Source organism: Anas platyrhynchos, chromosome 4, assembly GCF_047663525.1.
Source record: "Anas platyrhynchos isolate ZD024472 breed Pekin duck chromosome 4, IASCAAS_PekinDuck_T2T, whole genome shotgun sequence".
NCBI lineage: Eukaryota > Metazoa > Chordata > Aves > Anseriformes > Anatidae > Anas > Anas platyrhynchos.
The window spans coordinates 54,847,461-54,861,476 of NC_092590.1; the positions used below are offsets into that span (position 1 = coordinate 54,847,461).

Here is a 14,016-nt window from a genome sequence, read left to right on the forward strand (position 1 = left end):
GTCATTTTGTATTCCTTTGTGATAATGCAGGACTAGAACAGCTCACTTCGTTTTTCGTAGATCTTTAGACTGCTGTTGAGACAAGTGTTTCTTATACTTAAAATCACTGAATATATTCAGTTTCTTCTAAGATTCAAGGCAAAATCCAAAGTAAATGAAAAATAATGAACACTTTCCTCTAAGTGGGTTCACTTTTCAGTACTGTTTTGTTTCACTGAGATTCCAAACTCAACTGGATTGTCTTGATACTCAACAATCAGCTGTAGTAACAGATCTTGCTAGAAGTAACTTCTTTTGAGCTCTCAGCTTCAGCCACAAGACTTGTGCAATATGAAAGTTAATGTGTGACTTCATTTCTCAAGAACTGTCTCCACCTTGTGTCTCTTCAATCCTTTGCTACTTCACCATTGTTGCTGTGTCTTCATACATCAGTTTAATAGGTTCCTTTTTGGTCATAAGCAGTAGGAAACAAACCATCCCTGCCCAGGCTTCCATAATGTCTGAACTCAGTTTGCTTACCCCTTTCAGGTACCTGACTTTCTTTTCTACAGACACTTGCAAACCTATTCCAAAGCTGCTAATTTCTCAAAGAAGTATAACCTATCCAGGTGTACGTTGTTCTGAGTTGTTCCAATAATCTATTCCTATGGAGATCAGGAGCCAGTCTTATAGTGTAGATTGATTTTTACTTGATCCTGCATTATTTAAAGTGAGCAGAAAAACTTCTCTTGATTTGATTGTACTTATATAAATCAAGTTTTATTAAAATTAGATAAAGTTTGGGGATATGAAACAAATTCCTTTTCACTTCATTTTCTCAGCATGTGTGACTGCATCCTTTTATTGTGACATCTACAAACTAAAATTTGTGTTTTGACCCTAGCATAGTAACATAACAATTCATATGCAAATCATGTAAGAATATGCTAATGGTGATCTTTTTTCTACTTTATTATTTCTAGGCAGGGCTCACAAAATGGAGAAGAAAAGACATTTAGTGACTCATCACTATTGGAGAATCTTCAGAACAATCATGTAAGTGATATAGAAACAGTTAGTGTTGTTTTATGAAATTAGAACATTGCTCTCACTAAGTCTAAACATTATGTCCTCTGTAGGAAAATAAATAATGTACTTACACAAAATCAGCATGCCCTCATGCATACTTTTATATTATTCATTGCTGATATATGTTAATTATATCCACTTGGAAATAACATCTAATCTTATCTTCTGTAGAATTGATTTAGAATTTTCTAAGCCTGAAATATAACAGTCTTACATTCTTCATTCTATGGGTGTTTTATCTTAAGTCATGCTGTGCGTACAACGTCATGATCTCCATCAAAGCTTTCAGGATCAGTCAATTAAGTTTCTCGCATGACATGACTAATTATTTCAGTGCCCAGGCTCTGACAAGAATCAGGAATTAACTATATACATTGTTTTTATGTACACGCTTACATAAGGTTAGATCATCAGCTCAGATGATGAGATGAAACAGATGGCTGAATATGAGTGATCACTTCTTTAGTGTGAGGATGACAGAGCACTGGAATAGGTTACCCCAAAAGGTTGTGGAGTTGCCTTCTCTGGAAATATTCAAAACCTGCCTGGATGCCATCCTGTTCAGTGTGGCCTAGCTGATCCTGCTTGGCAGGGGGGGGATGGACTAGAAGATCTTCAGAGGTTCCTTTCAACCTTGGTCATTCTGTCATTCTGTGACATGTTTCTAGAGACCAATCTTTGTGCCAAAGAGGAAATACATATAACAGAAAGTTAGTAGGTTTATGATATAAAGTTTATGAACTTTATAAGTTCATAACTTATAAACTAATAACTTATGAACTTTAAGTTCATAAGTATAAGAAGCAGTACCACCATTACTATTTATTTTTTCATTTGTACAAGAGATGTTTTTTTTTCACACTTTACATTTACACTATTCATGTAGGTGTTCTTGTTCTATATTTGAAGAGTGTAAATAAATTACTATTTTTTCTTTAAGTTTTATCTTTCCCTGAGGGTAATTTCAGGGTAACTGGTAGGCAATCAAGCATTTTATTCGTACAAATGGGGCAGCCTTAAATGCCTGGTACGCTAGTGCAACTCTCAAGCGTATCTAAAGCAGAGGGGGCTCTTTTATTTACCTGCACAGGCCAGTTTCAGTGCTAGTTATGTGGACTGTGTTGAAGACACATCATCCTTTTGGTGCTGTTGTCCAGAAAGTCCTTGATGCACAGGTTATTGAATCTTTAGAGTTTTCTGGTAGATACATAGTATTAGGTCTGTATAATATTGAGCAAGATCTAAAGAGCTATTTGCCTTTTTTTTAATAAGAGAAAAAAAAGCATTTGTGTATATCCTTAAAATTCAGGCACAAATTAAAAGAATTCAAAGAGGTTTCACCAATATATGTCGAATGTGTTTGTAAGTGTTTTGGAAAAAAATCTGTATTTCAGCCTTTTACATGCATCTTCAGAGCATCTGAGGGCCCTCAGTGGATGAGGACAGGAAATCAACTCCCATGTTTGATTATGAAAATCTTTGAATTCATCTGAGTATTACAAGTCACCCATTAGTTTTTTTGTACTGTAGAATTAGGTTAGGTTTTCAGAGATTATTATATTTTATAAAGTAATATAAAGGAATACTACAAATATGCTAATACGCTATGAGAAATCTTGGTTGTGGTAGAATGCTGTTGTTTCTTTTCAGCAATCGTTCAGGGGTCAGTTCATTTCATTTTGCAAACTTAGCTGTACTAATAAGGGGTATTAGTTCTTTTTTGTCAAAAACAGTCAACTATTTCTGCTTAGATACATTCTTTTCCCTTCTCTTGGTTAAATCGTGAAATTCTTTCAACTTTGTAGATTTTGAAGTGCCTGAGATAGTCATCTTATTATCTTCCTTTAAAAACTGTCTGCCTGACCTTGTGGTATTTTCCAAATGGCTTTCAGGTTTGGTTGCTACATCTTTCCAAAGGTTTTAAGAACCTTTGTTAAGAAAGTATGTTAAGAAATAAGGTGTTAGGCAAAAGTAATGTTAGAAGGAATAGTTTTGAATAAGAACAACAACATTCAAAGAGACTTCAGTAAATAATAAAAATTATCTATGGAATCACTTTACATTTTCAATACAGCATTCAGATTTGCCTTCCCTATAAAATGCTTATTTAAATTATTCTGTTTCTGGTTATTTGCTTTTGATTGTATGATAGTGAATGCCACTAAACTCTATCTACATTGCCTGTATTGAAGTACAGAAACAAGAAATTATTTTGCATGTTGAAATTGGTGTACAGATAGATAATGTCTGTTTTATTTAATTGTTGATAGTTTAAAGGGGAGAGATATCTTTCATTAACATTCTCTTGGTTACTGTTTATCCATATTATTACATTTTAATTACTTATTTGTTAAATTATTAATCATTTCCTGACTTCTTCTTTTAGCCAACTGCACCTATAATATGTGAGTTTTTGACAATGATGGCAGTGTGTCATACAGCAGTTCCAGAAAGAGAAGGTGATAAAATTGTATATCAAGCAGCATCTCCAGGTGAGAGTCAAATAACAGAGTGAACATATAGTAAAGTTTTAAAAATAATAAAAACTATTTATTCAACAAGCAAATTTTATTTAAAATGTATTGTTTATTTTGATTCATCATCTGAAATTAAAAAAGAAAACATATCCCTCAAAAAAAAAGTGTCAGCTAGAATCAGTTTTGTCTAAAAATATGAATGTAGATTTTTCTGATTTGCTTTAGAATATATATACAGATGTCCTGTGAATTATATGAGGACAAAGGGTAATTAACAATATAGCATTCATGTGCTGTCATCAGGTTGGTGGGGAAGTCCAAAGGAAGTGCTCAAATGCAAACCAGGAGATAAACTGTCCTTGCTTGTGAACCTATGCTGTAACCATGGTAATTATCACAAAGACTGTTTGTTTGTAATCAAAAATGAACAAGAAATGGTTTTAATAGGATAAAAGTAGTGATCAAGTCTACTAGAGACTGAGAAAAGATTACAGCACAAAGATGTAGTTGAAGGCTACCTTGGTTTATAGACAGCTTTTGAATTTGGGACACAACGCAGCAAGGCAAAATCTTTGAAATATATGACTTGAAGTAAATATTCTTCAGTCTTCGTCATCCCTGTCTGCCCCGACTCCTAGATGGCCATCCATCTGGAAATTCTATCCTTCAAAAACTGAAAGACATGAACAGTGGTAGAGCCATAAATAAAACTAACTGGGCCATGGCAGCATTTTTTTTAGCAACATTGAACTAGTTCTGTTCTGATGTCATAAACCATTTGGAGAGAACCAATGCCTATTGGAGACTGGGTTCCTGAAGGTACTGAAGTTATTATTATTTACCGGAATGATTTATCACTCTTTTCTTCTAAATCACGACTTCCATAAAAGGGAAAGTACCTTGTGCAGCTCCCTAGTGAATAAGGCACTTAGAAATTGTGAGGTTTGTTCTCTAAGCAATGTTTAGTCAGCATCCAAACAACTGAGTCCCTGAAGGTATGCTTAGGGGTAGAAAGAAGGCTGTCTCCATCTTGTTTTGCAGTGAAGCAGTGTCATTGCATCTACTGGAATGCATAATTTATTAGTTTGCAAGTTAAAATTTTGGAGAGCGTCCTCTTTTTGAGCACAGAGATGTGTTCTTTTGGGGGCTTATTTTCTGTGAACTGTAAATTAATTTCATCACAGTTTTAACAAGAGAAACAAAGAGTACTTACCAGCATCAAGTCTAGTCTTACAAATCTTTAAAGGAAAAAAGAAATTGAAAACATCCATTAAATTAATCCATTAAATCATGGGGTAAGCTAACAGTTTTCTTGTACATCTTGTAAAATAAGTACTACTGATTGACTTGTTGCAGATGAAGGAGCATTGGTCAGAGCAGCCAGGCATCTTCATTTTGTATTCACTGGAAGGACTCCTGACTCAGTAATCATAGAGTCTGTAAGTATTTTGGGGTACCATTATAATTTGCTGTATTTACTATTGCCATATTAAATAATTTCTGAATAACTGCATCATAGTACGTATCTATTGAGAAGTTCTTTGCTTCTTTTTGTTTGTTCTGCTTTAGTTTTTTTTGCATTAATTTTCACCTTTTTTATTTTTCAGCTGGGACAAGAAGAGAGATATGAACTGCTAAACGTGCTAGAATTTACAAGGTAAGCAGCTTGTTGAGCACTTAATGTCTTTTTGTGAAAATTCGTTATGAATTTACCTTATGGGTAAACATTTGCATTTTTGATACTTGTACAAGCAATGTGTGCAGGCTTGGCTTTTATTTCTGTAATGAAACATACAGCATGTGATCATACCATAGCCAAAATAGTGCACTTGATTAAGATCACGCTTCTGGTTTTCTTCCAAGATATTTCCAGAGTCATATATTTTTCGTCATCTCCTTTCTGTCTAATATTTTCCACTTTTGCGTTTGCTCAGTTTCAAAAACATTTGCTCTCAAAACCTCAAAAACTGATGTGAAAAGGCAGTATAGTAAAATATTTGAACTTTTAAATATATTTTTGAAAGCTCTAGCACCATCTGAAATAGAAAAATAATTTATATTTGCGAGCAGGGGAAAGCTTAAAATGTTAGAGAGAACTTGTGTTTGACTTGACTGATAGAGTGTAATTTTGCATTTGACCTTGAATGTACTTGTTTATTACTTCTTTAAATAATCTAGACTAAAGACCAGTCCTTTCTGAGCAACACCACTAGAGCACTGGCTAGTGGATTCTCTTGGAAAATGAGATTAACATATATTTTACTCTCAGTAAAAATTTCCTGTCCAAGCTACTGGAATTATAAAGGCCTGCATAAGATGCCATTTCATTTGTTGTATAAATCTTTCTAAATTGTATCTATGAATGCAGTCTGTGTTTTAAGTATTCACGTAGTTCTATTGCTTACTTTGGCACAGGATGAGGAAGAGAATTGTACGTAGAGGAAGCTCTTCTTTTATTAGAATACTTCCTTCTAATTTTGCTTGCAGAAAGTGATCATTGTTTGCCTTTCCTTGTCCCCTTACATTTCCCTTGAGTTTACGTTGAAGATTCTAAAAGATCAAATAATAAATAAAAATCCAAAGCAATAGAAGAGGAGCTGTAGATGGATAGGTTGTGTGAAATGAGAGAAGTAGTTGTCTATAGTTGTAATAATAATGTAATAATTATAATAGTAATAATAATGCATAGCATAACAGAAGAAACAGCAGAGTGGGGAAAAAAAAAGCAACAGACTTGCTTTTAGTTCTGAATGTATTTTAATGACTTCTTGCAATTAACATTAACAATTTCTATATTATAGAGGACATACTTGACATTTTTCAGACTTCCGCCATTGTTTCATTTTCCTGTAGGCACTTTTTTCACTTTCTGTTCTGGAAATTTAGCAAGCATGTTGCACATCTGCTTGTTTATTGGTAGTTTGACATTTGTGTAAGTTCATACTTTATTCATGGGGTAGCAGTAAATGATTCCTATTTTGTTCCTACTTTTGCTCTTTATCTTGATTTCATAGATCTTAAAATTCTGTGTCAGTCTAAAACCATATTTTAAACAGTGATACTTCATGGATAATGGAGAATTGCTTTTGAAGCTTAGCCTCTGGAGGACTGAGCTTTTCAGTGGATACCAATCACCAAAACTTTACCATGCATTCTGTTTTTATAGCCGTTTCTGTTTATTCCAGATTTAGCTTTGCTTGGAACTAACTTCTTGGAAGCACTAGAGGTCACCCTTGCTCCATAGCAGGAGAAATTTTGACTAAAAAACCAATCATATGTATGGGTAGCAGCATCTACCTTCAGAGTAGTAATCTGACAATTAAGTCTCCTCCTGAGTTAAGAGTTTCCAGGTGTTCTAAGGTGTTTTTTTCCCCAAGAAATGCAAACTAATTTCTTATTGCCTTCCAGTACAAACCAGATAAGACTCTTCAGCAAGAGTGCAACAGTGTCGATATTTGATAGAGTAGTCCTTCAGAGAAGTAAGTTACAGAAGTAAAACTTGCAGGAATGCTTGATAGATTTGTGTTTTATGGTACTCCGTCTTTGCAGTGATCATAGGTGTACCTGTGAAAACAGAAGTATACAAAATGCTAATTATCCTTCGTAAGGCAGTAGCTTTTAGTCAGGCTTGTGAGCATACTGAAAACAGCTGATAATTCTAAAGCAACTGGCAATTATTCCCGAAATTAGTGCTAATGTCTTTGGAGTAATCAGTGTCCTTATGAGTTATATTCAGTTTTGCTTGTCTCCAACAGATACTTTGCTCAGATGCCACAACTGCTGTGGTACTCCAAGTTTAAGGAAGCGAAGAGTTTTTCAAAACCCTTCTAACCTTTTGCTGTTCAGGGCTCCCCATGCTGTCAGGAGAAGGAATTGTAAAAAGAAACGCTGTGCGCATTCTCATATTCTGTCACCTGAAATTATAAAAATAGAAAAACTGCAGCTATCTCTTGGGAGCCAAAAACAAGTCAAAATCAAGTCTGTCGTGTCAGTTAAGGATCCAAAAGCAGAGAAAATCTTATGCTTACTGTCATTCCTGTGCTGAGTACATGCACTGTCTTTTCACCTGGGCTAGGTAGCGTGAATTTCAGTATGTGATTCCTTGTTTCAGCAAGCATAAGCTATGTCCATTAACAATGTAGAAATTGCACATCAGTGCAGGAATGTGTCATTATGCACACAGTTCTACTGATGGAGGTTTTGATTGTATCTGTTTTGTTAGATGAATGAATTGAATTTTTAGCACCAGAATTAATTTCACTGATGACTATAGACCTAGTAATTGTATTTCAATATCTGGAGTATGCATCATGTATTGATTTAATGACTGATCTTCCTCTGCATCCCAGAAGCACATCTCCATATTCTAGCATAAGTCTTCTGTGGTAGCTATAGGGTAAAGCTCCTTGTCTAGAGAAAAACATTTTTGATGTAGAATAACACTGTAATTTGTCTGAAATGCATCAATAGCTTGACAAGTCTTAGACCCAATCAGTTTTATGAATAATGTATATTGCCTTGGCTGTTGTACTGTGCAGACAGAAGGCCACCTTCCAAAGCATTTCAGATCTTATCTCCTCTCCATCACTGAAAGAGGGACAGAATGTACTGATCCTGTTCTGACTTCTGACTGAAGACTGATACTTGTAAATGTAAGGAAAAGCAAACAAACACAAAAAAAGTGGCTGACAGAAGAGGTACCAAAACCTTGGTAGCAATATTTGGTTTTTGTGTTTGTGTGGATAAACTCTGATGAAAATTTCATCTTAAGCTGTAGATAGGTCTTGCAAAATAACAAAGGGCCCATCAAGACTGCAAGACTGTTTTTGTCCCCTCACAATGATTCAGCTGAGCTGTAGTCCCATGACAATTCCATGGGAATTACCAGCTATTGTCTCTCCTATGTGAAGAAAGTAAAACAAAAAAATGGTATTGCATTGAGTTTCATGTAATAGCGCAATTTTATGATTTCTTATTTTACCACAAACCAGACATAAGACTATCACTGCAGTGAAAAGGCTCATAAAAAGAAGTCCTTGACAGTAAGTCCCACTGATAAGCTTTATTGCAGTTTTGTTAAGAAGAGTGTATGTCAGTCAAGATTCAATGTCTGTCTTCACAGCTCAAGTTTTGGAAAGCTACAGGAAAACATTGATTATTCTCTGGTGCATCTTCAGTAGATTGATAGGCATGCAGCTGTATGCAGAACTTCAGGATTGCAATTTTCTTGTATTACAAGTCAAGTAAAAAACTGCTTAGTTTTTAGTTGTGAAGTGTGCATGTGTGTTTGTGTCTGTATAAACAGTAAATATATATATATATACATATATATGCACATATGTTTAGAAATAAATAAATAAATAAATAAATAAATAGCAGGTTCCTCCTCTGTTCCTTAGCTGAACATTCAGGCTGATGTAATGAATTAAGATAGCTATAAGCTAAACAATTATACCAGGAATCAATTGAATCTCAGGATTTTAAAGAAAGTTTAAGCAACATAATTGCAGTTTAGATTATCTGAATTTCTCAATGGTTATCTTAGTGAATCCCTAACTGGACACTGTCTAAGGGTTTTATCTGAGATTTTTTAGATTAGAGATCAAGTAGAGAAAGAGTTGCAGCAGCTGTCTTTTTATGCTGTCTTATGCAATAGTCACAGTAGAAATGTAATTAAATATTGCTGCTCAGATCGCTGCTTGAAGTAAAGTGCACACATAGGTGGAATAGGAAAATATTTTCGTGAAGATAATATTCAGGCAGTTACTTCACGAGTAATTTTAAAATTCTTTCCTTAACCTATCTCCATATATTCCACTTATGGGATGTTTTCCTTGGCAGTCTGAACTTCAGAAACCATTCATACAATGCTATTTGATGATCTATAAATGGGATCCAGTTCCCAACAGGAACTGAACTTATAAAAGGACCATTTACTTCAATCTCTTTTGTGTATTTTACTGTGAGCTCTGTGCATGACAAATTATTTTTGTTCCCTAAATAGTTCCTGTGGAGATATTAAAAAAAAAAAACAAGTTTGAAAGAATTATGGTATAAGTACACATTTTGACTGGATATGATATTGAATCTAAAGTAGGTTTGTTGGAGGCCCTCAAAGGGAAGACAAAGCAAACGTGACCATCTTATCCATCTTTTCTTCCCATTCCTACCTTGACTTCAGTCATTAGGACTGAAAGAAAAAAAACATAGATCTCATTAACAACTGAGAGTCAGAGAGTAGTTAACATGAGGCAAGGCACCTTCTAAATCTCATCATACTTAAAATAATGTGTGAGGAGTAGAACTCTGAAGTATTTGATGACAGTAATGCAGCACAGTATACCTGGGACGCTTTCTGTTTGGCTGGGAAGGAAGAAAATGCTGAAGTGGTCTTTATTATCTTCGTCACATATGCTTTATGCCATGAGATCACAGAATCACAGAATCACAGAATTTCTAGGTTGGAAGAGACCTCAAGATCATCGAGTCCAACCTCTAACCTAACACTAACAGTCCCCACTAAACCATACCCCTAAGCTCTACATCTAAACGTCTTTTAAAGACTTCCAGGGATGGTGACTCCACCACCTCCCTGGGCAGCCTGTTCCAGTGCCTAACAACCCTTTCAGTAAAGAAGTTCTTCCTAACATCTAACCTAAAACTCCCCTGGCACAACTTAAGCCCATTCCCCCTCGTCCTGTCACCAGGCACGTGGGAGAACAGGCCAACCCCCACCTCACTACAGCCTCCTTTAAGGTATCTGTAGAGAGCGATAAGGTCGCCCCTGAGCCTCCTCTTCTCCAGGCTGAACAAGCCCAGCTCCCTCAGCCGCTCCTCGTAGGACTTGTTCTCCAGGCCCCTCACCAGCTTCGTCGCCCTTCTCTGGACCCGCTCAAGCACCTCGATGTCCTTCTTGTAGCGAGGGGCCCAAAACTGAACACAGTACTCGAGGTGCGGCCTCACCAGAGCCAAGTACAGGGGGACGATCACCTCCCTAGCCCTGCTGGTCACACTGTTTCTGATACAAGCCAGGATGCCGTTGGCCTTCTTGGCCACCTGAGCACACTGCTGGCTCATATTCAGCCGACTATCCACCAATACTCCCAGGCAGCTGCCTGGCAGCTCTCCAACCACTCATCTCCCAGCCTGTAGCTCTGCTTGGGGTTACTGCGCCCCAGGTGCAGGACCCGGCACTTGGCCTTGTTGAGCTTCATACAGTTGACCTCAGCCCATTGGTCCAGCCTATCCAGATCCTCCTGCAGAGCCTTCCTACCCTCAAGCAGATCGACACACACACCTAACTTGGTGTCATCTGCAAACTTACTGAGGGTGCTCTCGATCCCCTCATCCAGATCATCGATAAAGATATTAAAGAGGGCCGGCCCCAGTACCAAGCCCTGGGGAATGCCATTAGTGACCGGCCTCCAGCTGGATTTGATTCCATTCACAATGACTCTTTGGGACTGGCTATCCAGCCAGTTTTTAACCCAACAAAGTGTACGCCAGTCCAAGCCACAAGCAGACAGTTTCTTGAGGAGAATGCTGTGGGAAACGGTGTCAAAAGCCTTTCTGAAGTCAAAGTAGACTACATCCACAGCCTTTCTCTCATCCACCAAGCGTATCACTTTGTCATAGAAGGAGATCAGGTTCCTCAAGCAGGACCTGCCTTTCATAAACCCATGCTGACTGGGCCTGATCACCTGGTTGCCCCATAAGTGCCGTGTGATGACACTCGAGATAATCTGCTCCATGAGCTTCCCTGGCACTGAGGTCAAACTGACAGGCCTATAGTTTCCTGGGTCTGACCTCCGGCCCTTCTTGTAGATGGGCGTCATGTTTGCTAGCCGCCAGTTGACTGGGACCTCCCCCGATAGCCAGGACTGCTGATAAATGATGGAAAGCAGCTTGGCCAGCTCCTCTGCCAGTTCTCTCAATATCCTCGGGTGGATCCCATCTGGCCCCATCGACTTGCGTACATCCAAGTGCTATAGCAGGTTGCCAGCCATTTCCTCATGAATAGTGAGGGCCACATTCTGCTCCCCATCCCCTTCCACCAGTTCAGGGTACTGGGTATCCAGAGAGCAACTGGTTTTGCCGCTAAAGACTGAGGCAAAGAAGGCATTAAGCACCTCCGCCTTTTCCTCATCTTTCATGACTAAGTTGCCCCCTGCATCCCGTAAAGGCTGGAGATTCTCCTTAGTCCTCCATTTTGCATTAATGTATTTGTAAAAACATTTTTTGTTGTCTTTGATGGCAGTAGCCAGATTGAGCTCCAGATGAGCTTTGGCCTTTCTAATTCTGTCCCTGCACTGCCTCGCAATATCCTTATAGTCCTCCCGAGTGGCTCACCCTCTTTTCCAAAGATTGTAAACCCTCTTTTTCCTGCTAAGCTCAAGCCACAGTTCTCTGTTCAGCCAGGCCGGTCTTCTTCCCCACTGGCTCGTATTTGGGCACATGGGGACAGACTGCTCCTGTGCCATTAAGATTTCCTTCTTGAAGAGTGCCCAGCCTTCCTGGACTCCTCTGCCCTTCAGAACCGCCTACCAACCAGAGTCCTGAGCAGTTCAAAGTCAGCCCTCCAGAAGTCCAATACAGCGGTTTTACTGGTCCCGTTCCTGGCTTCTCCAAGAATGGAGAACTCTACCATTTCATGGTCACTCTGCCAAGACAGTTTCCAACCACCACATCTCCCACCAGTCCTTCTCTGTTTGTGAAGAGAAGGTCTAGTGGGGCACCTCCCCTGGTAGGCTCACTAACCAGCTGCGTCAGGAAGCTATCTTCCATGCTCTCCAGAAACCTCCTAGACTGCTTTCTCTGGGCTGTGTTGTGCTTCCAGGATATATCTGAGAAGTTGAAGTCCCCCACAAGAACAAGCACTGACAATTTCACAACTTTTATCAGCTGCCTGTAGAACTCCTCATCAGTCTCCTCATTCTGGTTCGGTGGTCTATAACAGACCCCCACCAGGATGCTTGACTTGTTGGCCTTCCCCTCCCTGCCACCATAGGGATGGACGAAAACACCACCTGTACTCCCTCCTGCTCCATCCACTAACCGTCCCAGTCCCCTAAAGTCCCGTTTGATGGTCTTCAGGCTTCTCTCCTCAGTGTCATCACTGCCAGCCTGGATTATTAAAAGAGGATAATAGTCAGAGGGGCGAACCAGGTTGGGAAGTTTTCTGGCAATGTCCCTGACCCTGGCCCCAGGGAGGCAGCAGACTTCCCTACAGGTGGGGTCAGGCAGACAAATAGGTCCCTCTGTTCCCCTGAGAAGGGAGTCCCCCACAACAATCACCCTTCTTTCTGTCCTGGTGGAGGCAGTCCTGAGGCGTGGAGTTGACTTCCTCGCCCTAGGCATCCTCCTGGGTAGACTTTCTACCTCTTCCTCAGCTACCAGTCTCTCAAGCTGCAGGGCCTCAAACCTGTTGCGTAAGGGCACCTGGGAAGGTGGGGCCAGTGGGGAAGGGCATCACCTGCGATGTCGAGCAGGGACCTGTTTCCATTCCTCCTCAACTCCTAGGTCCCCTGCTTCTGCCCGACAGCAACGGTGCAGGGGGTCCACCCCCATTTGGTGTGTCTCACCCCAGCACCTGTCCTTCAGGCCGCTCAGGGAGTTGCTCCACAAGTCTATCTCCCGCTCACACTCCCTGATATCCCTCAATCTCTCGACCTCCTCCTTGAGTTCTGCCATGAGACCGACCAGGTCGTCCACCTGCTCGCACCTCACACGCACAGTCTCTTTGCCCCCCGCAGGTGGTAGCAACAGGCTCAGGCACTCCCTGCACCCAGAGAGCTGAACTGCCGCAGTTCTGAGCGGGCAGTCGGTCTGTGTGTGTACAGACTTCCTGGAGAGTGCACCGTGCCTGGTGGAGACCATTGCAGTTTAGCTAGCAGTAGACCACTGTTAGAGGAGGTGTTCGTATGGGCAGGGGGGAACATTCAGCCCTTCCTGCTCACCCTGCCTGTGTGAACTGCCATGCTAACTGCCACGCCCTGTTTCCCCATCCTGTTAACTGCTGTGCCATGCCCTTCTTAGGCGCCACACCCTGTTTGCCCGCCCTGTTCGCCGCACTCCTGGTCTCTTGCGCTCCCTAGGGCCAGCTTTTGAACGGCCCGGGGTGGGGCGCTGCTGGCTCCTCCTCCACGTCCTTCTCACCTCGTTTACCTCCCTCGCGAAAATGTAACTTATGTGACATATATTAATATTCGTAGGTAAAATGTTGTTAAATATATTTATTAACTACCCACTTACTGGGCATCTATTTCTCTTTCAGCTCTAGGAAGAGAATGTCAGTGATAGTTCGCACGCCAACAGGAAAGTTAAGACTCTACTGCAAAGGAGCTGTGAGTTTTACTGTATTTTCACTTTATCAAAGAACACGCACTTACACGTAAAAAAGCAAAAAGTTGTTAGAATGGTAGAATTTCAAAACATTGAAAATGGTGAGGGGTGGGAGAGGATGATGCCTTTT

General features: G+C 39.9%; 1 protein-coding gene across 5 annotated transcripts in view; it reads left to right on the forward strand.

The window, feature by feature from the left end:
- The window catches only part of ATP8A1 (ATPase phospholipid transporting 8A1), a 108,179-nt gene that overhangs the window by 38,914 nt on the left and 55,249 nt on the right, over positions 1-14,016 (forward strand). For all 5 annotated transcript variants that reach the window (XM_038178298.2, XM_038178299.2, XM_027457162.3 and 2 more), the window contains 5 exons: positions 963-1,035; positions 3,455-3,560; positions 4,902-4,984; positions 5,153-5,202; positions 13,819-13,888. In XM_038178298.2, coding sequence (XP_038034226.1) covers positions 963-1,035; positions 3,455-3,560; positions 4,902-4,984; positions 5,153-5,202; positions 13,819-13,888 — 382 coding nt within the window. The remainder of the gene's footprint in view (positions 1-962; positions 1,036-3,454; positions 3,561-4,901; positions 4,985-5,152; positions 5,203-13,818; positions 13,889-14,016) is intronic.